Genomic DNA, 27,366 nt, shown 5'->3' with positions numbered 1-27,366 from the left:
GCACTGATAAAATTGTAGAATTGTTTGATTGGAAAAGATGTTTAGGATGATTGAGTCCAACCATGAACTTAACACTGTCCATTAGTCTAGGCATCTTACTTCACAAATGGATTTGCCTTGACATCCTATAAGAAACAGAAGGAACTTTTCCTGCTTAAAATGTGCCAGTAGAGAAAAAATATTAAGTAAGTTGAAGTGGGAGAGATCCTATACTCTAGAAACTCTGCTTTCCCCACAAATCCTCTGATGAGCACGTTTTTTCCTCTCAGTTTCCATACTTTAAAATTTCCTTTGTAAGATCTAGCTGAACTTTATTTACTAGAGGAAAGGGAGCTTCCAGTGTAGAACCTCTCCAGAACTGCATGAGCTTTACCACAAAAAGCTTACACAGACATAAGATACAAAGGGTCATATCAACCAGCTGCTACTAGTACTGAAAAAAGGACCTGCTCACTTTTTTATTGCATTTTCCTAAGCAGCTTCTAGCAGAAATGCTCAAAAGGTCTCCTGACAGATGGAGATCACAGTTGTCTTAGCAAAAACATGTGTGTATGGCCTGTACCTTGATGATCCTGCCTTGATGATCTTACCAATATTTTACCCTTCTGTCTTCTGCTTGTCACTGACCATTGCCTTGAAAATCCCTTCTGTTTATATGCTTCCTCAATAACTTAACCTTTAAATTTCTCAAGAATCTACTTCTCAGCAAACCTAGAACTAATCAAACACATGCATTAAAGCCCACTGAAAACTTAATATGAAAAAGCTTTATTCAGTCCTTAAGACCCTCTGAAAGTACCTGATAGAAGGAATATGGTTTTCAATTTGTGCATTGTCCATTTTGTGTCCTGGGTACTGCTTTGCAACATTCCTAGGGCAAACCCTTTTGTATAACTTTCACCTACCAAGATTAGACATAGGAAATTATTCCTGGAAACACTAGGATACTGCTGGGATCTATGGGGAAATAGGTGTGAAAGCCGGAGTGACCTTGAGACTGAAGCCACAATAGGCATGACAGCAAAGCCAGCAGTTACGTGCTACTATTGCCTACTTTTTGTCTTTTGTGTCCCTTTCTTTCTTTGACTGACAGAGAAAACAGCGAGATGCTCAAAGTGAAATCAAAAGTCAAGTTCAGGGAAGAAAACTTGTCAAAAAAAGCAGAGACTCACATGCCCTGGAAGGGCAGAGAGGAAGCAAGGAGGTGATCCTGGAACTTCCCGTGGAGACTTTTCCCTCCACTGACGGATACCACGACAGCAGGGAGGGAGACAGACATCGACTCTAGCCCTGCATTTCACCTGTGGGACAAGTCTAGTCTCACCAGCTGGGAAATACTACTTGAGAGATCTTTAGTTCCCCTAAATACCCATTGTTAGAACAGTGCCCAGGACTGACATTCCAAACAGCCAGTGTGCCTAATCCCCTCCAAAATCTATGCTGTTTTTGCCTTCAGCAATGGCAAATGCCAGAGAGAGCAGTCTGGACAGAAGAAATGAAACATGATTTCTTAATTCTGCTTCAGCCTGCATTTTCAGCCCCGCCCCCACCATCACCAACCCCCCCCCCCCCCCCCCCGCAAAAAACCCCTCTGTAAGCTGACATTTTCCTCAAAAATTTTACTGTTCGCTAGTTAAATTATAGCAATACTTTTACTTGTGTACAAACAGCAGTCTCTACTCCAAAAGAAGTATCAATTTAAAAAGTAATTCTGCGTCTTTAGGTTGCCAAAATACTGAAGGCATTTTCAACATCTTCCCGGACCTTCACGTATACAGCCTTGCAGGGCTCTTTCACACCCGGGGGGATCAAAGCCACGCCGCCACAAAGCAGTCGCGGCGGGAGCCCCAGAGTCTATTGAGGGAGGACGGCTGGCTGCTCTGCCCGGCCCTGCTCCACACACGGCCGGGCATCCACAGCCCACGGTGGCTGCTTTCGTTCTGGACTTCACCAACTTCACCCTTGACCAGCGTGACACACCACGTTAATACGGGGGGACGGGAAGGAAAGGAAAGGAGGAAAATCCCCAAGGAGGAACTAGGCAGAAGCACGTGCTCCTGCCCCTGCTGCCTCCCAGCCTGGACTGGCCTCCCCGCGCTGAGGCGGCGGGAGGCGGCGGCAGGCCAGCGCCGCCGAGCCCCGCGCCGGGCTGCGCCGAGGCCCGGCCGAGCGGGGGGCGGGCGGCGCCGTCAGTCAGCGGCAGCGAGAGGCGGCGCCGGAGCGGGTTGGCGGAGGTGCCGGGGGCGGGGCGGGGGCAGAGCCGGCGGCGGGCACGGCACCGCCGAGGCGCTGAGGCGGCGAGCGCGGCGGGACGGGCGCACGGCGGAGAGCGGCGTGTCGCGGCGGCAGCTGCTGCCCGGCCGTGGGAGGGAGGTGCTGACAGCCCCGCTGCTCCTGCTGCTCCTGCTGCGGCTGCTGCCGCCGCTGCTGCCGCTGAGGTAAAGCGAGTCCCGCTGCAGCTGGTGCTGCCCCTCGGGCGGCTGCCGGGGCACGGGAGCGGGGCGGGAGGGGGCGGTGCAGGGCCGTGCCACCGCCCGGAGCCGGGCACCGGCCGCTCCTGCGGGGTGACAGTCCGAGCGGCAGCGCCGCCCCGCGCAACTTTTTCGCCCGTGCCGGGGAGGGCCGTCCGCTGCAGCCGAGGCCGAGCCCAGGATGGTGCAGCCTCTCCCCTCGCGGCCGGGGCGGCTCGGCCCGGCGCTTCCTGCGCGGGCAGGGCAAGCGGCCACCGCGGGGCTGCCCGGAGCCCCCGCCCCGAGTGCCGTGGGCAGCCAGGCTGGTGCCCGCGCCGGGATACAGCCCCCAGGGCGGCGGAAGGGTGTCCGTAGGGAGCGCTGGGGCGGGAGCGGCCGGCGCGGCGTCCTCCGTGGCCGGGGCTCCGCCGTGGTCCCCGCGCTGCCGGGGAGCGCCGGCTCGGCGCGGCCCTGCCCGGCGGTGGAGGGGCCGCGACCCCCGGAGCGCCGGCCCCGGAGCGGCCCCGGAGCGGCGGGACTGCGCGTCGGCGCGGGGCTCCGGAGTGCTTCACCTGACGGCCTCAGCCGGACGGAAGTCCGCACTCTACTGCTTTCCTAAGTTCTTTAATTATCGCCTGCCTTCGTCCATAGTTTGCAACCTTTATAAGATCTTTTGAGATGTTTCAGAATGAGATATGGTGTACAGTGCTTAGAGTACTTATTCAATGTGTGTATATTTGGATTCGTTCAAAGACTTGTGACAGAATATCCACAGATTCAAAATAATTATTTCAGACTGGGAGCGATATAAAGGTGATACACCACGGACCTCACTTTCTTGCAGAAAATAGTGTTCTAATGTGGACTTGAAGAGCATATTTCAGAGAAATCTGCAATTTGAGTCACAGGTGCATAGACACCTAGTGGGGACAAGACTTGGTCTCCAAGCAAATTTCCCTGCTTACTCCTCAGCTCTCATTATTTCAGTGTCCCCTTGAGCGTGTTAGTCAGCTCTTCGATCTACCAAGCTTATCCTGCAGTGGAAGGGAGCTTGTGTTGGCACTATTTCTCTAGGGATTTTCAGAATTAGTAGTAGAGAGATTGCAGTGCAAGGAAATATGGTCATTGAATTTGTTAATATAAAGGTGAAGAAAATCTTCGCATCATGTACTAGGCATGCTGTACCAGTAACCAGCCCACCCCCTCTGGTATCACTGTGCATGTATAGTCACAGTAGAAGTTTTTATTCTCCAGCACCAAAGGCATGATAACTTGTGTGGGAGGAAACCCTTGGGTAACAGTGAAGTGGGAGCCAGATGTCATTTTTAACAGGGGAAGACGGGGAGGGTGAAGGGAAAGATTCCACATCCCCTGCATTTTCCATCTAAATTTGTAGGAATGTCTTGAGTTTTTATATTGAATTTTAAATTTTATCCCTACTGAAATGCTCGATGTAAACAATTCTGCTGAGAGGCTGGAATTCTGCCTGAACTCAGGAATGTTTTAGTGGCATCATGCTCTTAAATAAAAAACAAATGAAAATTTATTATCCTACAATACTTCTTCCTCCTTTTCCATTTGACCAGCCAAATGGAAATCCAGTAACAAAATAATCTCAAATATAGGACTATTTCTTCCCTGAAGTGTTTGGTTTGTTTGTTTTAATCTATTTAAGATGGTCCAAGCTATATATTTTAGGACCAGTCACCTTAAGTCAGTTTGAGTCAAAATACCTGAATGTAGAAACTGTATAATTTCAATTGGAGTGAAGAGAAATTTTTTTTATACAGGATCTCAGCCAAGCACTCTAAGAGGGCATTTTGGATACACTGTGGTGTTACTGAGCAGGTGTGGAAAACTGGTGTTTGTCTAACTGTGTTGGATCTATCTGCAAGGTTTTTGAACTCTGTGTCTTAGTTCATCCCTGAACCTGACACATAGTAACAATAGAAAAAGGCATAATTCCAAGGAGTTCAGAATGGCTGACTCACAGGAGTGTCTCCAGGTACATGAACCATAGATCAAGAGGTCAGATGCTGGGTACTCTGTACTGAGGGTGGTGCTGATAAGTGAGTATGACCAGGTGTTGTAGCTCTGAGCCCCAGGGAAACTGGATCTAAGGAAACTTTGATGCCATAACTTAATTGAGTTTTCCTAACGGTTTGAGTTTTTAAAATGTGCTTTAAAATTGTCATAAGAAGTTGTAGCACAACATTCCAGTTCTGTATTTTCAAGAGATGCCTAAGAGACAGAAGTTATAATTTTAAATAGATGGCCATAAAGTTGCTATCATACGTTTAAAAATAAAAGATCAGAGGAGTAGGTCAAGTCAGTTGAATTATGCAGTGTTTAGAAGACTTCGTTGGCTGCCAAAATGCCCATAGGCAGTAGGAGTTAAATAAGTAGTTGTAGCAGAGCACTTGTTGAACCCTCCTTAAAAAGAAAATATTTCAGAGTATTTAAAGTAGTCAAAGTGGTAATTTTCTAGCAGGCTTTGCTTTGTGCATAGTTGGTTTTGATTGGAAACATTTGTATTAGTCATAAAACTTGTATCAAAGCTGTGTAAGTGCATTTCTTTTTTTCTTTTGCTACATGAAACAGGAGAAATCCATGCTTTTGTGTGGCTTCTCTGCTATTTAGTTGATACACTGATACTTGTACTTTTTCCCCAGTTTTTGTCAGTAGACTTTTCTCTGGTAGAAGAGGTAAAATTAAGCATCAGTGAAACTATTCATGCTAATTACAAAGTCTGTGATATTTGGTAGCATCAGATAGGCAACATAGTTTGGTTTTTCAGAAGTGGCTACAGAAACTTCTAATTAAAAGTTTGGTGGGAGCTGGATGCCTAATACATGTAGATAGATTTGCAAGTTGTTAAAATAAATACTTATGTGCAAGCTTTTTTAAATAGGAAGTCTAATTCAGGCTCACATAATTCTTTCCTACAACAAAAAGTGGTTGAAATGGATGACAAGGATGTTCTTCAAGAACTCAACAAAATTTTCTTCTGTGTTCTGTCACAAGAGATGTTGTGCAACATGCTGTAGGGACCTGGTGGGCTGAAGAGGAGCCACAGACAAATTGGGGACCAGGTTAATTCACTGCCACAGAAAGCCCATGTGATTTCTTATAAACACTTCTTGGCTTGTCAGTCACATTTCAAAGGACTTGATGACTGAGGCATTAGAAAAAATTGTGTGGAAAAGAGCTGTCAGATGTTCCCTGTTCTATGCCTATCTATGGATGTCTCTTTACAGTGTAAAAAGGGAGTGTTTCACCAAAAAAAAAAAAAAAAAAAAAAAAAAAAAAGAGCTTTCTACACATTGAATACATAATACATAGTGAATATTTACCTGATGGAATTACACAGCTCTCTCAGGTCTTTTATTCAGATGTAGTTTAGGACTTTTCAGTGCAGCTTTGTGTAGTTAGTACTTTCTGGTTTCCAGTATAGCATTTCAAATTATGATTTGGCTTGTCTTTTTAAGTAGATGAAAATGAATAACAGTTGAAATAATATTTAGAAAGCTTTCACTGTTCTATATGTCTTCAAGCAACTGTTCTCTAAATAGATTTGGGTTTTAGTCATATTTTTTCTTTTACTTTATGGTTGGGCAACCTTGAGCTAAAAGTTCAGGCCTGTGTTCTCTTGCCTTTAATGTAAGTTAAGCATGCACCCTGATATTTTACTCCTGCTAGGGCTGCTTAGGTGGTCTGGGTGTGCCTGTTTCAGTTGCTGGTTGTTTTTCTAGTATTATACCATAAACACATTAAAAAACATCTGGAAGAGGGGGGAGTGGTAAAGTCCCTCTTTAAAAAAGAAAAAGGGGAAATATGGTGATCATCAAGTAAAAGTTCTTTTGAGTCTTCGATTCTTCTACAGATTACAAGAAGATACATTCCTCCATAAGGTTTTTGAAATACAGGCTTTAGGATGGGGATTGTTGCCCATCCTCACCCTTGTCATAAACAGGAGGAGACTGGATACCCCCTGTGGTCAATGCTAACTACAGTAAGCTCCTCCTCTGTCTTGACAGACCTGTAGAGAAGAGGTTTGGCTGTCGGGCTTCAGGGAGATAATATATAAAATCTTAATGCCAGGTTAGATACTGCTCTAGAGGAATAGCTCCAGCCCTCTCGCCCTGAGACTTTTCAGTAGCCGTAAGTCACAGAGGAGGAAGCATGCCTCATACTGCAGGGGCACAAATTTGGTTCAAGTAATTTGACACATATCCTTTACAAAAATGCAAACACTACCTGGAGATATTTTTTGTGCTCTTGCTTGATTTTATTGTCACATAGGATTCTTGTGTGGGACACAGTCTTTGCCAGGGTTGCAGAAAGCTTAAATCATAGGTAGAATACCAAGTTCACAATCATCAAGAGAATGTGAAATGATTTCATCAGATTTCTCTTCTCTTTCCAGGAAAAGCATGTGTGCAGAGTTCGGTGGCAGAATATTTAAGGTATGTGGGCAGTCTGTGGCAAATACATCTGAAGAAAGTGTGACCGGCTAAAGAGTCAGCTGAACTTGTGTATGGAGACAAAGAAGTGACGGGAAGCCCAGAAAAAGAACTAATTCAAAGACTATTGCTAGACACAGAAGAATTGGAGCACTTAACTTCTGCAACAGACAGTGACTAAGAATAAATACATCAGTAAAAACATCAGCAGTGAAAACGCAGACTGTATTTTTTCATTCTCTGTTGGATTTTATTACTTAAGAGACATTTTTTTCATCCCATTTAACTCATCTTGAATTTATCTGTACGTAAAACTATAACTGGACAATTGCATTTTAATACTGTTTAGTAACATTTTTGAATGTTAAATCATTTGCCAAGATGAGTGCTGAGGGATATCAATACAGAGCTTTATATGACTACAAAAAAGAGCGAGAAGAAGATATTGACTTGCACTTAGGAGATATATTAACTGTGAATAAAGGTACCTTACTAGCACTTGGATTCAGTGAAGGGGAAGAAGCAAAGCCTGAGGAAATTGGTTGGTTGAATGGCTTTAATGAAACCACAGGGGAGAGGGGGGATTTCCCAGGAACTTATGTAGAGTACATTGGAAGAAAAAAAATATCTCCCCCCACTCCAAAGCCTCGTCCTCCTCGGCCTCTTCCAGTAGCACCAAGTCCTGCAAAAGCTGAATCAGACAGTGAGCAACAAGGTCAGTATTCAGAAGGTGCCTGGTTTCAGGTATTTTTGTTTCACAGTCTTGTCTGAATGTACTTTCATGTATATAGCACCTGCTGGTCAGCTTTTTTAGTGTACCGCTCATTTCAGTCAATTAAGAATTGTTTCTACATGGTAACATTTAGCTCACACGCTTTGCAGTTTAGTGTGGCTTGTCTCAGGCACAGGGACCAGTGACTTACTGTGAGGTACATCTCACAGGTCAGAAAGTGTGTTTCTAATTCTCCTCTGTAAAAACCTTAGTGGAAAATGAAGTGGTTAACATGTATTTTAGGCTTCTAAGAAACTGATGAAAATGTTCCTTTTGTGGTTCATCAAACTCACTACTGAGAAAGTTCTTGGTGAGTCCAATACTATGCATTCTAAATACCACAAATTTCTTGCTAGCAGCAAAATATATATTCTGGTCATGGGGGGGTAACCTGTGGCATTAAAGGCAAAAATGAATATTTTAAAATTAACAATGAAATTATAATACAGAGAAAATCAGATTTATCATTTTGGGAGTATGGCATACAGTAGAAAACTATAACCTTATATAAAAAAAGGTTAACCAGAAGAAATACCTTCCTAAGTTGCTTTTTAACCTGTATTTGCAACAGTATGTTAGGCACAACTCAGAATTTTCTCAGAGCTCTTCTGTTAAGAGAAGAAACAAGTCTTGTCTTTTATAATTGGAAAAGCTTTGGGACAAAAAACCCTCTTCCTCCAAGTGATTCTGTCTCTTTTACCTACTCACATTCAGATAGTTGGGTTTTACAGATCAGTAAGCTAAGTACATTTTAGCATAGGCTTTACAGCTTATTGGAGAAGTATAGAGTGGCTTATATTTCTTCAACTTCTAGTACTTCATAAATTCTCTTGGTTTCTAACTGTAAGTAATAAGAGTTGTAGTATGTGGTCATGATTTTCACAGTGACACCATAGTAATGAATAGTATCATCACACTGCCTACAGAGAAATGTTTTCAGCACTTGCAAATTTGTGGTATCAATTTATCAATTTTCACCCCTCTGTGCATATTATAAGTTTATATTCAGCTGTGCTGAAAACCAGCAAAGATAAGGTCAGAAATATACAAAAATATAAATGTGGCAACTAAGTTAACCTGGCAGAAGCATTTCTTGGTTGGTGGGGACTTAATAAAGAATGAATCTGCACTGGTGTATATATAGCAGTATTCTGAAGCACTGTAGCAAGTGTTGCTTACGAGTCTGCAGTGCCTAGATGTAAATCATTGTTAGGATGAAGTTGAGGGCAGGTGAGGCTGTTGGAGCATTTTAAGTTTACTGTCCCTATCTTTGAAGTCCTTGAATTCTTAATTTCTAGTCATTAGAGCCTCATGTTTTCTCTTCCACTGGCATAGTTCTAAAAATGGAGTATTTCCTTATAAAATAAAAACTGTGACATCTTTGATGATTCTTTATATTGGATATTAATTTTGCTGCTCAGGTGACACTGGCTCTTTTCTTAACCCACCTGTGGAGATAGTTATCACCATCATATGTAACTGCAGAACAAACATGTTTTTTTGTATAGACACCTCAATGCTGACAGATCATTTTGAGCAGAAGAGAATGGAAAGAAAATCCCATTCTTTACATGTGCCTACTGGGGTGAAGCAACCAGCATCCTGGCTTTGATGTTTTTTGGTTTTAAAAGTAGCACTTAGGTTCTTTGGTTTCTGTACTCATGCTTGCTCAGTGCTTCTGTTCACAGCATCATGCTGTGAGCTGGCCACAACACTGCACTGGGAAGTCCTGGTGCCGGGACTGTGTTTGTAACAGACATTTATGGGAGTTTCAGCTGCTGGGAGTTACTTTGGGAAATTCTGCTGCAGATCTGGCGGTGTCGGGGGGGGAGGGGGGGGGCTCTGCTTATATGTGACCTCCTATATGAGATTTTTTGCCTTTAGACAAAGTACTATTTACATGCAATATGTTTGTTTTCAATACCATGGGACTGTGGGAATTGAAAACGAGAAAATGTTCTGATTTAACTGAGAATCTTCATCTCAAAGCCTGCTCACATAATCCTGCTGTGCTCTAAAATGTTTAAGAATCAGCTTGCAGTTCAACCTTGTTTTCTTCTGTTTAAAAAACAAAAACAAAAAAAAGAGTTCCCATAGCTGGTTTTGAATTAAAGATTTTAAGCTTCATATAAGAAGCTAGACACCTCCATAATGCCCTAACACCAGGGATTAGACTCTTCTGAATAGAAATTTGAACTTCAGGCTTAATTACTGTTAAAATAAAGTATGCTTTCCTAAAAGATATTAGGAAAAGTAATTATAAGTAGCCTCTTTACAGATCTTTTTTTTTCTGTAGAGATTGAAACCAGAGAGTGCTTTGAATCTTAGAAACGGATTTGGAAGTGTACTGAAAGAATATTAGAAAAATCAAAATGAAGGTGAAATTTTTAAGTTAGCAGAATTACCGTACAAAAGTTACCCTACCAAAATTAGGGTAAAAACAGAGGTGAGGGAAGAAATATAGTTCAGATAAAGAACAATGTAACAATATATGTTTGACTTACAGGTTGCTTCGATATTTTTGTGTATGTTATTTGGGGCAGTGAATAGCACAGTTAACATTGTCCATCAGCCAAAGTAATGGGCAGTAGGCCAAAAGATTATTCCCAATATGATACTTTTCTCTACACCCATGGAGTGTATTTCAAATAAATTAATGTGTAGTGTGAAGCTTACCTGACCAAATGCATTCAAGTCTACATTTTCATTACTTGATGAATTGAAAATACTGTGGATTAAAATGATGAATTAATGGGGAACTGTAACTTAAGACTTCTTAAACGTACCTCATTTATCTGTAATCTGTACACTTTTTAAATTCTGTAAAGATTCAATTCTGTATGTACTCCTGTTGCATATATGTTGAATAAGAGTACCAGAAACTTACAATTTCAAAGAATATTTATGCATAATCGAAGAAGTTCCTTTAATTTGCCATATATCTAGGTTTATTTTTGAAGAAAAAAGTTTTTAATACTTTCAGTATCTTTAATACTTAATTATTCACTCTGAATGTTTTTTTCCCTTGGTTTTATTAACCCTGATCACTTGCTCATGAATGTCCAGATTGCTTTGTATTGGATCTAATTTGCAGTATTTAAGCACAATGCTGCTGTACTCACAATGGTGTATTACTCATACACAAATAATCATAGACATATGAACACATTTTACAGTCAATGAGACTGGTGACATGGGTAGAGATGCTTATCAGGCCCATGTCTTATGCAGCCAGTCTTAGGAACAGGGAGCTTCCTAAATGTTAAAAGACAATCTGAAAACAAAACCCCCCTTGCTGGTAGTCTTAAGTTCCATTAAAACACTTAACTCCCCATATTTTTATTTTATTCATCACTTATTCATTTATTTAAGTTTCTTGAACCATTGGTGAAGACAAGAATTGGCATTCCTTGGCTGCATTTTAGGACTGTTACCTTTTGCCTGTCTTCCCCTTACCTTTGTCAATAAAGAACTATATTTAGTAGATTTTCTGGGGATTTTTTTGAATTGAATCTGAAAGGGTATTGAAAAGAAAAGAGAAAAATAAGTCCCAAGAAGTCTCTAGCACCTTCCAGTCTCAGGCCTGATGCAATGTTAGAGCTATGGCAAGGCAGATGTAATTCTTCTCACTGTTGAGAGGTTCCAAGTGACCCAACACGTCACATTTTTTTTCCCACCTGGCTGCTGTTGGGAATATTGAGGTACTTGAAACAATGGAGACACAGCATAGGGTCATCTTTAGATATCTGAGGTTTATGTGAAGCAGGAAATATTTTACATGACTGGGGTTTTTCTCTTGGAATTTTTTTTTTTTTTAATAGAAGCTGCATTAGGCTGGTTCTTCTCACTTTATCCCAGTTTTCCTCAAATCTTTGCAAATTGATAATGCATAAGATGTATGAAGTCCAGATACATTTTTCAAACATTGATTTAACTCAACTGATGGAGTCATATACATTTAGAGTTGATTCATACAGTATCAAGTATCATTCATTTCTCTACCTGTTTTGTGAAGGCTGATCTTAAGCAGGCTTTGGAGCATAAAGCTTTGATTGATGGACTGAAATACTTAGAGATTTAACTTGGAATGCTAAATTCTCACTTTGAAATTAAGATCAGATTGCAGAAGGGCAGACCAGAACTTTATATGAATAATTTGTCTGTTGTCTGTTTTGATGTTTTGGCAGTTCCTGCAACTTCCTGTGTAACTTAAAAGGGTTGTTTATGTTGACACTTTGTACTATTTCAGCTGATTTTGGGCCTAAAAATAATCTGAAGTTCTTCCTTCTTGTGATGAAGCTATAAAACAGATTTTTTTTTTTCTTTAAGAAAAAGCCCAAACTTTTTTTTACTCTTCTCCTAGAACAGATACAGATCATCAAGTTACATAAAGATAATGACATGTAACGTTGGAAACTCTTTCCTTTCACCAACCAGGTTATGCAATATCTGATAGAGTTCCAAACTGACAGAGGGCATAAAACGTTTTGTGCATGGTTTAACTGAATGTATTGTAGGATTTGTTTCTTTAATTTTTCTGTAAAGCCAGTGTAGCAATCCATTTGTGAAAATTCTTTAGATATGTGTATTGAGGGACATAAGAGTGAGTGAAATGTGGCGAACCTGGAGTCTCCACTGGCAAGAAGACAGTCATCTTGCCTGATTTAGGCAAATGGAAAAAGGAAATTATGGGATGAAGTGATGAGTCACTATCTCATGACAAATGCAATGGTAAATATATTTACCATTCAAGCCAGAGCCCTTGAATTCTTTCTTTTTAGAACCAGTCTGAGTATAAGCCTTTGCCCTGCTGCAGTTGTCAGAACTGTGTTGCAGTCATGAATTTTCATGTCAGTTGAGTTTGACTTGCACTGAGAAATGGGGCAAGTTCCTGCCATAAAAGCCTTGCTGAAAATTTCTAGGCAAATTTCTAGCTGCCAGATAAGTGCATGCATCTGAAAACCGACTCCTTGCCAACTGCTTTATCACTGATGATGGCAAAGATTTTTGCAAGCTCCACTGAAGTGAGATAGAGCATTTTTTTTCACAGCGATAGTACCAGGGTTGATAATAACTAAAAAAGCCTTTGTAAGCACCGCAGGAAGCACAGGGATAGGCTTTACAAGTACGAGTACAGCTGCACATGGATAAAGGGCCTGGGCAAGTTCATGGTTGATGCGTGGCCCCACCTGCTGGTACAGGAGGAAGGAAGCAACAGGGAGGAAGGACCTTTAAACACAGCGTCTTCCATGTTGCATTTCAGTCTTCACAGGATAAAAATTAAAGTGAGAGAGAGAGCTTTTTAAAATAATACTTGAATTGAAAAATAGATATTCCTGTGAAAAATATATCACTTGGGGGAAAAGGCTTGTTTGACTAAAGTGAATTTCTTTTCCCTGACTATATAAATCTAATTAATCTAACAAAAATTTTAAAGCCATAATTTACACATTTTTGCATTAAGAAGCTGAAATAATAAGACACTCCTATTTTGATGCTATAACAAATATTTATCTGTTTTGTATCATACTGATTTTATTATGCCTTTCTGTGATTACAACTATGGCGCTATGTTGAGTGACTTTACTTACATTTTCTTAGTCTTCTGTTGCAATGATTTAGTGTGCTGATACCTTGTACTGACATGAAAACTAGGGCATATGTAAAGCATGGCAAAAGTGAATTAGGCTACACCTCTCATTGGAATCATCTTGGTCCTGTAGCTGTGATCCAGGAACATCTGAAAAAAAACCTTCACTGGTTAGCAAATAGTTCTTCCTTAGGCTTGCATGTGATAACATCAGTTTGTGAGTGTTAGCAATACATGGTACTAAGTGTTTGCCAAGAATGGATCATTCAGCATCCTGAGCAAATAACCATGCCCACTGAAATAGTTGTGTGATGCCATATAAACATCCAGATTTTCTTCTGTGAAAGAACACAGGTCTGTAACTGCAGCTGGCTGTGCACTGTTTCACATCTGTGTCTTACCAAGACCACTCTCCGTGATGAACATCCATTAAATCAATCTGGTCTAGAATACAAAGAACTTCTTTATTTTCCTAGCTAAGAATGACAAAGGGAATTACACAATATTAAAGACATGGTTATTTTAACTGGACAAGGATATTAAGTCCTGAGAATACTTTGGTAAGAATCTTAAGTACTTGAGAGAACTTAGACAGAATTTCTGGCTTTAAAAGAAAAAACAATAACTCTGGTTAATAGTTGCTAACTTTTGTTCATGCCTTCAGCAAAAAACATGTCTAAAATGCAATTCTATTTTATTATGGTTTCATTAAGAGAAGGCACTTGTAGATTTTTTGTTGGGGTTTTGTTTTTTGTTTGCTTTCTTCCTTCCACTGTGTTGTAGAAATGCCTGCATCCTTGGACATTGCCTGAAATCTTTTCATAAAGTGTTAGCAGGTATAACCTTTTGTACTAATGTTACTGCTTATTGTTCAGCCTTTTATAAATACTGTCCACAATAATAACACCTAAATCTTGTACTTTATTTTCACATATTGACACACTTCATAGAATAGTTTGTATGTGAGACAGCATTAAAAAATTATATTTAAGCTGATGGCTTTTCAGGTAACAAGAGCCTCAAGGCAGATTTTCAGAAGCCCTGATCCAAGGAAAGATGTGATTGCATATGGTTTATACACTTCAAAAGTATATTTTGAGACTATCTTATACTTCAAAACTACTATGTGAACTATGATATGAATGATGAAAAATGTTTTAACGGTTCAGTTAGCTGTCAGACAATTTTCTTGTACAATCCACTAGGTCTGTTTGTATATGCTCCTCATCATTCGCTATGTTAGAACATTTCCCAGAGTTCAGTATCTGAGATAATTTCTTCACTGGAGATTACAGAAGTTGAGGGCAAGAAGTAAGATCTGCCCTCTAAGTCTGGTCTAAACATACCAGTTTCCACCTGTGCTGGCAAATCACTTGGTGGCATTTGGGACAGGAAGATGCTCCTGCAGAAGGGAGATCTCTTGCGGGAATGGTAATTACTTTGAGTCCATTCAGGATTCAGCTATTGTATCTTTCCAGTAAAATAGATGGGGTTGATTTTTCACAGTGGGTTTTTTGCCTTTTTTTTTTCTTTTTAGTGTCTATGTTTTAGAAAAACAAAGTTAACTCTGCTTTCCTTGAACATTTTAATGCTTCTCTGTAAAACACATGCACAATTAAAATTGTAAAGGTAGTGGCAAAAAGCCAAATTATTCTTATGAAGCACATTAGATTGGTATAATTCAGGTGCTCTCTACTTTGCTCTTTCTCCTGTCTGGGGTTGTATTTGCTGGATGCAACATGTTTGAACACTCCAATTCCATAGCCTCCTGCTCACCACCTGGGAAGGAAGGAAGCATAGCGCAACCTGAGATCTGTAGTCTGAGCAGGAATGCACCTCTGAGGTGGTTTTTACTGGGATAGAGTTACCACAACAACCTAGCATGAGGCATGGCTGCACCAGGTTTGTAGGTCGTGTTTACAGTATAACAGTGGAATTTATTTGTTGGGCTTAGGAGAGAAAACTTAAGTGCTATCTTAAGTTTCTATTTCTATTTCTTCCAAGATCTCTTCATCCTGCTTGGATAACATTGGTAGATACCAGATTAGACGGAGGGCTATTCTTGGCAAAGAAACTTTTGAATGGTACACTGCAAATCAATGTTTCAAAGCATGTTATGGCTTCTCCAGCAGTCTCTCTCAAAGAGAAGCATCGTAGTTTGCAAGGTTACTTTTTTATTTCCCAGTCCTCTTCCTCAGCTCTTTTTTGTTGGAGGTAGATGAAAGCACTTAAATTAGGGAAATAATGAAAGAAACCACTAATTATGCATCATGATAGATAAGGCTGCACAGCTGTACGTGGTTTCATTATCTCTCTACCCAGGAATATTCCAGAAATAAGCAGTTAAGGGGAAAAATTTTCAGTCTTTTCCCTATTTGCACATGGTGTTCAACACTGTGAGCACACATTGCAGTTCTCTAGTGTTATTTTTTCATACAAATTTCATTGCAATTTTTCATGTGCTGCACTTGGATGGAAGGAGCAGGAAAATATCTCTTGTGTTTTTGACCTTACCCTTGAATTGTCTCCTTGCCAAGACACAGCTGCTTGGCACAGGTTAGGAGCAGCAGAGACCGTGGCAAAACCCTCCATCATTTCCTGCTTTGCTCTTGGCTGACTGGCACATGCATGAGAGACATCTGCCCTGGTGTGATCTGCAAAGAGCTGTGAGGCACCAAGACACCATGGGTTGCAGCAAGGTGTGATCTGTTCCTTGGCCTTTCAGTTTTTGCTGGTAAATGGGTCTTCTGTGAAGGCTTATTTTAGGTACTTTGGAGTAAAATCTGTACAGATGTTTAAGTACAATTTAGAATATATTCTTGTCAGTCCAAATCTACTCAATTGTTCTGAAGACAGACTAGCAAAGCCAGTCAGTAGCCTAACTAAGCAAATTTCTTAATAAGAAAAAGATTAAGGGAGGCTTTTTTGCTCCAGTGCAAGCCAGCTCTAGGCATAAAAATTTTTCTAGTCATCCTTGTAATCTGGCCTGGACAATTGATAGAATTTTAAGGAACATATTCTAAACAGCAAGTAGCGAATTTTTTTCTGAAATAACAGAAAATAGGACCTCTGTACATTGAATGAGAGGTTCTTAAGGCCACAGAGTAATGAATGTTTGAATTCTCTTTGCTGTATTTATAGTTAATTACTGCTGGTTGAAAGACTAGCGTGCGTTCCCTGCAACTTCCATGTTTTTCTGACTACCGCTTGGATCAAACCTAGTGCTTACAACTCTAAAATCTTTCTGGTAGCCTCTGTAAACTGCAGTCCCCTACATGAAATAAGAGATTTTCACAATCCCATTATTGTCAGGATTTGGGGGTAATATTAAACCACTGGTTGAACAATGTTTACTGCAGAGCAACTAGCATAAAATCTTGCTTCTTAGCAAGTTTAAAGTAATGTATTTTTGATATTAAAACCTTCACTGAAAAAGCTAGTGGGCTGCTGGTGCCTTCCAGAGTGATTTAGGATGCAGGACTTTGAGTTGCGTGAACAGTTTAGCAAAAAAGGGGAAGACAGTTACCAACTGTTATGCTTTTTCTCCAGATGTTTCCTCTAAGACAAATATGTAGGGTTTTATTATGACACAGTAAGAACATGCCAATTAGATGAGAATGGTTATTTTGTTGGGTTTTGTTTTTAATTCTTAATGTCTGTTTGAACTAAATAGCCAGTCAGTCAAATACAGTGGTAAATTGTCTAGTAGTTTGGATGGAACATGCCCATGCTTGTTAATGTGTGCTGCTCTCTTCTAAGTAGAGCATTAAAATATTTTCTTCAAAACCCTTTTGGATGCAAACTAAAAATAAAATTATTGTAAAGTACTGATGTTCTTGAAACTACTATACACGGTTGAGATTTTTTTTCTTTACTTCAAGAACTTGTTCATACAAGAAGCCATAGGTTACTATTCTACTTTCCCTTAAATTGGTGGCAAAACCCATCTCAACTTCAGAAGGAACAGGATCAGACCTATTGTCAAGATTTAGCAGCATTGAAAAAATCCCATAGTTCTTACTCTTAGTTCTGTTTCACAAAATTCACAATATATTTAGGGTTGGTAGTGCAAATCTTATATCTTTTTTGAAGAGATTCCAGTATACCAGAATCATAGCATATGAATGTGCATTAAATACTACATCATAAACACTGGCATAAAGAACAGAGTCTGACTGTCCTTTCATAAATTTTGAATACAAGTAAGGGAAACTCTGTTGTGAGCATCTCTTCTGAGGTCCTGGGGTAATGCAGGGCATGTAATTTCACCCTGTTATTCCTGTTTTGAGCTCCTAACTTCTAAGTGAATTTAAAGCCTGTTACTAATTAGTCCAAACTTATTCCTCTAGTACACATTTAGTGTCTATTACTTAACTTTTTATCCCTTTAATGTCCATTACATGGTAAGAATTGTGAATTTAGATGTAAAATGTTTTCATTTGGGAAACTACATATACTTAGTTGTATTTGGTGATGACAGTATGGAAACTACTTTCACCAGGTTATTTTCTTTTAATATGTTCAGAACCCTTCACTGATACATGTTAAAAATTTGCTGTAGGCTGATAGATACTTTGGCAGGGCTGATATTTTCCTTAGGGCTGCCTGTTTGGGTAACTAATGTGACAGTAATAGGGGTTTCTTATAATTGAGGAAGTGAAACGGTGGCAGTTTTATTTGTATTTTCTGTTACTGTAACAAATTATTTTATTTAGAATAAATTCAGAGTTTTATCACCTTGATATATGTGTGTATTGACAGTGAGCTTCACCCTAACAGTAGAACATTAATGTTTCAAAACTGCATCTAAATCTTGTGTTTATACATGAAAGTACAACTTCTTTCAGTGTATACCATCTGATACAATTTTTAAAAATTATTTAGTCGTCCCACCTTTCCCACTTATTCTTGCTTTGTTTTTTTTCAAGATCTTCACTGAATTAAAATTGCTTCATTCCGGTTGATCAGTTTGTGGTATTAAGCCACCTGTTCTTCACAGCCTTCAACTTTCTCTCTGGAAACAGGTTTTTTCATTGATACCTGTGCTCTTTCCAATGGCATGACTAATTAGTGTTTCATAGAACTTCATAACTTCATAACAAGTACTAAGTCATGAGCAAAGCTGCTATCATGGTTCCTGTAAGGAATAAGGTAAACAAAACAATTAAAAAAAACAACCAAACAAACTAACCTACTGCTTTAAGATAGTCTAAGGTTAATCTCTTCATCATAGGGGTGCCATGTAGATTTCACTTCAAAAAGGCTATCCTAGGGTGTAACTTTTAAAAACTCTTAACATATGAGAACCTTAGCAGTTACATTTCATTGAGATATATAAAGCCAGGAACTAGAAATGGATTAGGTTTGACTCTGTAAATCTTCATTTGTCCCAAGGAGTGAGTGCCATATTCTCACTCTGTGTCTGGCATCAGTTTTGGATGTCCAAAACAATTCCTTGCAGAACAAATCTTTCTGGCATACCTCTTCCTGCACTGGTTGGAATTCAAATGTAAGCATCAAAATCAAAATAATTACTAGAATGTGAGTGCACAGATTCAACAAGTATTGGAGGATAATTTAGTGTTAACTTACTTGTTCCATGATTTTGCAAATCAAGAGTTTCAAATTCTCAGTACTTTGTTGTACATGTTAAACATGTTTCACAATAGAATGTTTCAGTGGCACATGTTTTAAGCACCTCTTACTTTAGGTTTTTATGGTGCATCTCTATTAGTTTTGAGGGGCTTTTGTTGTATCATAGTTGTGATTCACAGTACAGGAATTTTTGCAAATTATGACATTACACAGTAAATTACCATCCTTGAAACTTGATTTTTGTTCTTCTAATACTAACTTACTTCCTTGAAAGACGCTTTTGCTCCCATCTTTATCTTGCCATGTAATAAATTGCAACCTTTCTTAATCAAGAGATGCGGCAGCAGCAGCACAATTTTATCCTAATATGACAAAGTTCAAAGCTTTTCCTGGGTTACTCTATTGCTAGCATCATACATTAGATTCCTCTTTCAGGAAACAGTAGTTTAGAAAGTGGAAGTCAAGACATCAAGTATGGATGAAAGATGAGTAATGGAGGAAGTATGAAAAATACTCTTGACACCTGGAATGGTTATTCACTAACTTTCCAGACACACTAGAAACGTGGGAAGAGTGTTCTGCGATGGCAGAATCTGTGCTGTCCTGCAGGAGACCTCTCTGCCAAATTGGAGAAATTGAAGGATATACTTACTCCATATGAAGTTTTCTCCTCTTACTCCATATCACGTTTTCTGCACAAAAACCTTTGTGGTTTTATGTTTTTCATTTTTCATATCTTTAGATGTTAATATGGAAATTCCAGGGTCATTGAGTTTGAGTATACAAACAAGACAGAGAACTCTGGAGAGCCACGACATTTGATCTTTGAAAACTATGTATGAATGCATGCTCCTCTGAAAACCCCAGATTGCAAAAATCATTTGTAGTGGGCTAGAGAGGTATTTGACAGATTATGTGCAAGTACATACATGTGTGTTTCATTATTTGATTGCCTTAGGAGTCTGGTGTTTAAGTTGGCAGATCTACTTACTAAAGCAATGCTCTTTGGCTGGCAGGATTACAGAATGCCTGAAGGAGAGAGTCCAAATGCTGAGAGCAAAATAGAGGGAACATGTAATGTGCAGAAAGCATGGGGAAGCTATAAAAGCCAGCAGGAAAAAAATAGACTTGAATATGGTTCCAATTTGTTCTGTTGGGCTCAAGTTGATAGCCATGCAGAAGTAAAAACATGAAATTCTCTTATTTCAGTATCAAGTTAATGTTCTGGAAAATACTGTGTTTTCTGTCATGCTAAGTATTATTTGGTTACCTATTTGCAGCTTTTCAGAAATCTTTAATCCATGCTTATTTTCTGTTTTCTATAAAAAACTTTGCAGCTTGTTTTGGATATTTTCAGAGCACTGTCAGACTGTGACATAAATGGCCACTATAATAGGCTATGAAACTTTGTTCTTGTCTTTATTAGCATGACTCAAAACTGCACTATTGCCTCCCAGTATATGTTAAATTTCTGCATTTAATTTTGTAATATGTAATTTGTAGCTATTCTGGCAAAAAAATAAAATAAATCCCCAAACCAGTCTTTAGGCATACAAGTTTAAAACATAACTATCCTGCAGTGCTCTGTAATCAGCAGACAAACAACTGAGTATGTGTAGCTAGAGAAGTCTAAACCAGTGGCCTTACACTTTCTTGATGTCTTTCTCCTCAGCCTCAGGCAACACAGATTAGCATTTTGACTTGGTCCTTTGATTTGCTCAGTCCTACCTGAATGCCATTACAGAATAATCAGCCACCTTGCTCTGTCTCCTAAGCCTTACTTCTCAGTTTGAGAGAAGATTTGAAATATGGGAAGCTGACAGGTGGAAAGCAGACTGATGTAGTGAAACAAGAAAAAGAGAAGCAGAAGAGCTGGCTCCCCTGAGAGATCAAGAAATATGCTATTTGAAAAAGCCCAAACCACCAAAAAAGCAAAAATAAAAGGGAATTTCCCTTTAAATAAGGCCACAGTTTAGATGATTGCTCATACTGATACATCTGAATTATTTGAGAGGCTACTAGTGGCACATTTACCATGAAAGATTAAAATCCTTTGAGAGGTAATAGGTCCTGCAATAAATAGTTACCTGGTGGTAGTATAGCAGAGCTTAGGTGAGTTAGAGCAGCTGCCTGCTGCCATTTTTGAGGGGTTTTATCTTGTAAAATCCTCGGTAAAGTTCTCTGAAGTTGCCACATCTGAGCTATTTAGGAGACAAGATTTTCCAGCTTCATGCAGGCAGTTCATGTCAACTGTGCTTAAAAACAAGAGGTCATATGCGTTTTAGAAAAATCAGGTCAGTTTAAAATTAATGTATTCCTCTTTTTCTTGTTCTCAGCACAGAACTAATCCTTTTAGAATAATTTTCCTTGTGGGAGTCAAGTGAAATACCCTTTTTCTTTCTGGCATGGCCAACATTTAAATAGCTAGATGAATAAATAAATAAATTTGAAAAGGCAAATTAAATGAGGAGAAGGTCCTCCCTTCTGCTAGGGCCAGATAAAGGTAACTGGTTCTTTCTTCTGTCAAGATGACCAAGGATTCCTTTGGACCACAATAATGAAAAGACCGTAAATGGAATACTTCCTTTCTTTCCTCTCTCACCATCCCACACACAGTAGGATAGCAGGAAAAGAACCAGGATATACCTGGCATTTTGACAGAACAGTCAATTCTCAGTCCTTGCTGGCGAGTGTGAAAGGCTTATTCCAGTCTGCCAGCAGCCTTTCAGCCTCTCAATCCCCCGCCCATTTCTTAGTGAGTCATAGCTAGAAGGCCTTTCCACATTTGATCACATCTTGCGCAAGTAGGAATATATTTTTACTCCTTTATTGCATCCTATAAGCAACATTCCAAGTCAACTGAGTGATTGTTGCTTTAAGCTCTGTACCTATGTGGAAATAGAGATAAATACATAGATAGTACCACTATATTTTCAGATATATATGGATTAGAAGACAGCTAACTTTCTTGGCAGGAGCAGGATGATGGAAAAACTGATTTGGATGTTTTATGTGTGTGACCTCTAGAAGAGCTGTACACTAGTAATACTTAAATATTCACAACATTAGTTTTTTTTCTTGTCATTCTCATGTATACACTTAGTAGTCCTCTAAATTCAGAGATTGCATTGGTCCTGTTACCCATGAAATTTCTACAAGGAAGTTGGAGAATGTCTACAGCACATTCTGCTGTGCTGGAGTAGGTCAGTGTAGGGCAGCTGCTAAGTAGCAGAAGAAATGGAAGCAATGGATCAGAATGCTTCTTGCTCATATGTTGGGTCTTTGTAGAGGACCTAAAAAGAACTTCTGCTTTCCTCATTTATTTCATGAAAGAGCTGCTTTTATTTGATTCATCTGAGCTAAAGATCATAAGGAACATGTCAGTTCTTAACCAGATTTATTTTTTCTAGTTTTGCCCTTCTGTAGCTTACACCTCCAAGATCACTTACAAAATATTTCTTTCAGTTATTTCATCCTATTCTGCTCAGTTTCACTCTTTTACAATACACCACTGGTTTTCAAGAGTGAGACATTTTCCTTTGTTTTAGCCACAAGACACTCTAACACTGTAAGGTTACAAAAGGATTTCTTGTATTTGGAGTGTTTGGGTTTTCTTAGAGAGGCTTTGTCTCTTATTTTTGGTCTTTGCAAATTAATTCTCCCACTACAAACTGAAATCCTGTTCCATACCTTCTTATCCTGACTTCAGTTAATCTTTGGCTTCCAGATGGTGATGTAAAAACAGCCAGTTTTTTGTGAGCACCATCTTTGTTGTCATTTTCAATTTTCTTATATACTTCCTATAAACTGGTTTTACATTGTATGAATTTCATAACATAGTGTACTGGTCAGTACACAAATGAAGGTTTTTTGCCAGTTAGTTAGTTAACCAGTTGGGACCCTGACAGCTTTCTAAAGGTTCATGAAATTCATTCGTCTCCTTAAGTGCTAAGGTCTGAATTAAAGCTACCTCAGCAGAGGAGTGTGAACAAACAATGATTTATGAAAGAGAGAACTTTAGGTTCATCCATTACATACATGCACTTGATACATCCTTTTTGTTTAGGATCTTGGTAGTGTGGAATATATTGGAATAAGAAAATCACACTAATATTGCTATGCAGAGAAATCTTCACATTAGAGATTTCTAATCCCTATCATACCATATCATATCATACTATACCATGGGTCAAAAGGTCTTATTACATATAGATTTAGAGTTTTCTTCATCTGAAGGTAAAGAGGATGGTGGGATTACCTTTTTGTAGATTCAGTCCAGGATATTCCTAATAATATTGTTTCTGTATATGTGTCAGGTTACCCAATGTTTTAATGGCTGTAAGGATTGACCCAGTTTTACTTTCTTACAAGACTGCTTTTCAGCATTGCTGTATTCTGTTGCTACAGCTACAACTCTAAGCTTTTCATTCTTTTTTTTTTTTTTTTTTTTTTTTTGAGGAGGAAAAGTGTTTGATTTCATTTGAAATACATTAAATTTTTGAATAAAAGTTGTGGTGCTGGAGAGCTGTTGCCATTGTTTGCATTTTTTTTTTTCTGGGTGACTGCTATACACTCATTATTTTTAACTTTCTGTGTACTTACAAATGTTTCCCATAATTCCCAAAAGATGAAGGAGCAGTGTTGACTTTTATCTGTCAGCAGCTTCTGCCAGTTCTTTTATGTAAATCTTCCAGATCTAAACAACTTGACTCCTCAAGCATAGTAATACACATTATCTTTTTCTTGCAGCTGTGAAGAGCCTATTCTTTTCTCTAGATTTCTTTTCTGTGGATAGTTTGACAGGGATTTGTTGGCATTCTTCTCCCATTAGTTTCTTTACAGCAAAAAGGTAACAAAACAAAGCATTCTTTCAGAGCAAAATAACATATTGCCCTGAATTTTTATGTATTATGATTACTGAATAAAAAGAGATGCTTTAAATTCTGCTCTTCTTAAGCAGAGATACTATACAAGCCAGTGTTTGCCTTGCATAAGAAACTTTATGTTACTGGAAAAATGAGACGGCAATAAGGAACAAGAATCCTTTAGAGATGGAACAGGTCATTCTCAACACAAAAGGAGCAGATGCTGCTGGAGCACTGTTTCTAACTGTCACCATTTATATGTAGAAAGGGAATTGAGGTTAGTAATCTTTTTAGGATAGCACAAGACCACTCAGGAGAAAATACATATTACTACTTTTTAAATGAAAATGGTTCCAGCACATGAAATTGCTTTACCTATGAAGTTTTATATGATAGAGGTCATTGAAATAATCTCACAATGACTTTCCACTGGTTGCCAGAACCAAAATTATCAAGTACCTCTTGAGTTGGAATGGACCTCATCATTCCTTCCCTTAAAAGATAGGCAACTGCCTCTTTCCTATGTGTCAAGTGTTTCCAGGGAAAAACAAATACATATTTCCTCTCCTACCTGCTAGGAAGAACTGAAGAACAAATGGTGGACCAAAGTACTTTTCCATGGGAAGCCATTCTGAGATGAGATGATAGAAAATTAAGGTTTGAAGAGGAAAATAAACATGAGAATATAAGCATACAGCATGGCCATGTGTCCTTGTACAGTCTAGATAATATTCCAGGTACTAAAGTACTCAGTTCTTCAGCTGAGTTTTATCCCTTGAGAGCTCTGGTCTTTGTGCACTGAAATGGGCAGTGTAATTTCATGGGGAAAATTCAATGTCATTATATGAAAAGAGATGAGAGCATGAACTGAAATTGCACATGCAGCCTTAGTTCTTTGTGATCTTAAGCTTTGAGTGCTTGACCTTGGTGGTGGTCTTGATGCTCTTGCAATATAATTTTGTTAATGTGTCTGTGTAGTATAGCAGGCATCAGAGGGAGCTTTGCTGCTCATTCCTTACAGAGTGACTGTAGCAAAAGTACCTTGTAAATATATTAGCATACATCTAGTCACTTTACAATAAATTACATTTTTAGTGAATTTTCATTCTTGCTTTATTAAAAAAAAAGTCTAGAGTGCAGAAGTTAATAGAAATCATGGCATAAATATCCGTGGGAATGATAAGGTAGTTTGCGGGAAGGCAGCTAGCAACAGTTCTAAGGGAATGCTAAGTTAGTTGTAATGCCAGTGAGGGAAGTTTTGTTTTGAGAACTCTCAAAATTTTGTCTAATAAGGACTTCTGTGTACCACCACACAAATCTGGCAATAATAACACTGAAGCACCAGGAACTTGATAAGTAAGTCACAAGTTGCAGCTGCCAATGGAATGTGCTGTTTGTCCTCATGCCAGCACTATCCACACTACACTTGAACATTCAGTGGTATATATTTCCCTTTTGATAGCATGTATGGTTTCATGTCAAACCACTGCCAGAAGCTGAAATTGTCATTTAGCATCTCTGAGGAGAACTGAGCAGGCCAAGTTACTTAAATTCTTGCAGATCTCAGCTCTTTTCTAGTTCTGGAACAGCAATCCTGAAGGAAGGGGAGGGAATATAACAAGCCTCACTTCATGAAAAAGGTAGTTTTGTACTTTATTGGTTCAGCTGCTTGGTTGACCCTGTTCTATTCCTTCCTTTCTGTCATCTCTGTCATCATCTCCTTGCATGGTGGTGATGATGTAGTAGCTTGGTATTTACATCACAGCTTACCTCTCATCTACTAGTATCTCTCTGACTGAAAACTGCTGGCAGGGAACCTGCAGATGTCAACAAGACATGAAAAACAGGTGTTGGCTTATTGAAATATTTTTTTTTCTCTGTCATTGGAATCATGCACTGAAATCTATGCTGGGTTGTTCTATTTAGAGACGTTAACCTGTCCTTCCATTTAAAGTGATGCTCATAGGGAATGTGAGAACACTACTACTGCTGTGCTTCTACATGTCACACAGGGCTAAGGTTGATCCCTGAGAGTGAAGGATAAGAAAGAATTATTCACCAGTCTGCCACGCCTGAGAAAAGCATGAGAAGCCTCAAGCTGTGCCTGTGCTCCAGACCACTTGAGGGAGGTGAGATGTGCCTCTCCTAGAAGCCAGCAGTGTCAAAGTCCCAGTGCTAGCCTGCTTGGTTTTCGGCTCCAGCTAATTCTATCCTGACCCAGACTCTATTCTCCTCAGCTTTTTGAGTGCCTCCTCTACTTGGAAGCAGAAAGACATCTTTTAGTGTGTTCTTGCTTATTTCTTACTTTTTTCTTTCTGTTTATCTCACAGATCCTTGAAAGAAGAGTTGAATAAGCAGGTGTTTTCCCATCTTTTCCTTGCTTTTTGGGAGGGAAATTCTTTTGAAAAACTGTTCATTATATATGGCATTATGCAGTGCATTTCATGCCAGAACATTTTACTTAGTTCATGATTTTTTTTATTCAGAATAGTACTGCTCATGTTTTCTAATAATGTTAATAATAGTTGTAAATAGTTGCAGTTATTAAATTCAAGTCTGTTTGGGAAAAGAGTATTGCAGAAGCTCACCCATAGAGGGAAGCAGAATACTGTCTTAAGTATAGGCTGCTTTTAAAAAATTATCCATGCTTCAGATGAAGCCAACAAAGAACATCTGTTGTCTTAATTATAGCTTCTATTTCTAAGAAATATGTTCTGTAGCAGATGAGAAAAATGTCTGACAGCTCATAATTAATAAAGTTATTGAGGTTTAATCTGATAGAATATTATGTACAGAGTTTCTTCCCAGTACAGACATTATCACTTCCCTTTCAACTGATGATAGAAACAGGTCTTTATGAAATATTAAATTAATAAGTGTGAAACATGATTATCAGCCACTATTGAAAGTATTAAACTGTTATGGAGGAATATAATTCTCTATACAATGTTGCTTTGTGGTTTTGTTTTTCTGCTTATCTCTGCAACTAAACTTTCCTCAAGCCGGACACAATCTCTTTGTTCTTTCTTTCCCTACTTTCATTTTGCTTTGTCTTAGTTGATTAATACAGCAGCTCTAGGAAAAGTATTCATTTTAGTGACAGAGAAGGGTAAAAAGATCCTGTATTTCTTTCAGAGAATTGGTATCTTATTGAGTGATCTATCAACATCTAATCAGAGCTTTTTTCTGCCTAGTCCTGCCATATATTCTTTACTAATTATTTTCTTGTACTAATCTGTATTTACAGGACTTGTTTCACCCCTTTGCACATAGTTGCCCCATGTTCTTTTTAGCCCTGCGAGTGCAGCTGGCACAACTTCATAAACTGGGATGAAGAGAGGAATTAGTTCTGCTTGCCCTCAAAATTCTCTGCATAGTCACCATGCACACGATACTTTATCAACCAGAGTATTGCTTGCATGTGTGCTGATAACCTGGGAAGCATCTAGGCAAAACAGGTCTCAGTTACAGCATTGATTTATGCAGGTAACTTTGTCTTTTCGTCATACTATGTGTAATTAGGATAAAATGAAGTAACATTCAGTTTTTATTCTAGCCCTCTTAGATTTAGTGGGTTAGACTATGAGTTGCCCAATCTTACTATATGTGTGTTTATCCTTGTGAAAAAATG

General features: G+C 39.0%; 1 protein-coding gene across 1 annotated transcript in view; it reads left to right on the top strand.

The window, feature by feature from the left end:
- The first annotated feature begins 2,277 nt into the window (after positions 1–2,277).
- The window catches only part of PIK3R1 (phosphoinositide-3-kinase regulatory subunit 1), a 60,105-nt gene continuing 35,016 nt past the window's right edge, over positions 2,278–27,366 (top strand). Inside the window, exons 1-2 of the mRNA XM_021534414.3 lie at positions 2,278–2,438; positions 6,877–7,628. Coding sequence (XP_021390089.2) covers positions 7,295–7,628 — 334 coding nt within the window. The 5' untranslated portion in view covers positions 2,278–2,438; positions 6,877–7,294. The remainder of the gene's footprint in view (positions 2,439–6,876; positions 7,629–27,366) is intronic.

This window comes from Lonchura striata, chromosome Z (genome assembly GCF_046129695.1).
Source record: "Lonchura striata isolate bLonStr1 chromosome Z, bLonStr1.mat, whole genome shotgun sequence".
In the NCBI taxonomy this organism is placed as follows: domain Eukaryota; kingdom Metazoa; phylum Chordata; class Aves; order Passeriformes; family Estrildidae; genus Lonchura; species Lonchura striata.
Note: the sequence above shows the minus strand (reverse complement) of the source record. Positions and strands in the feature narration are given on the sequence as shown.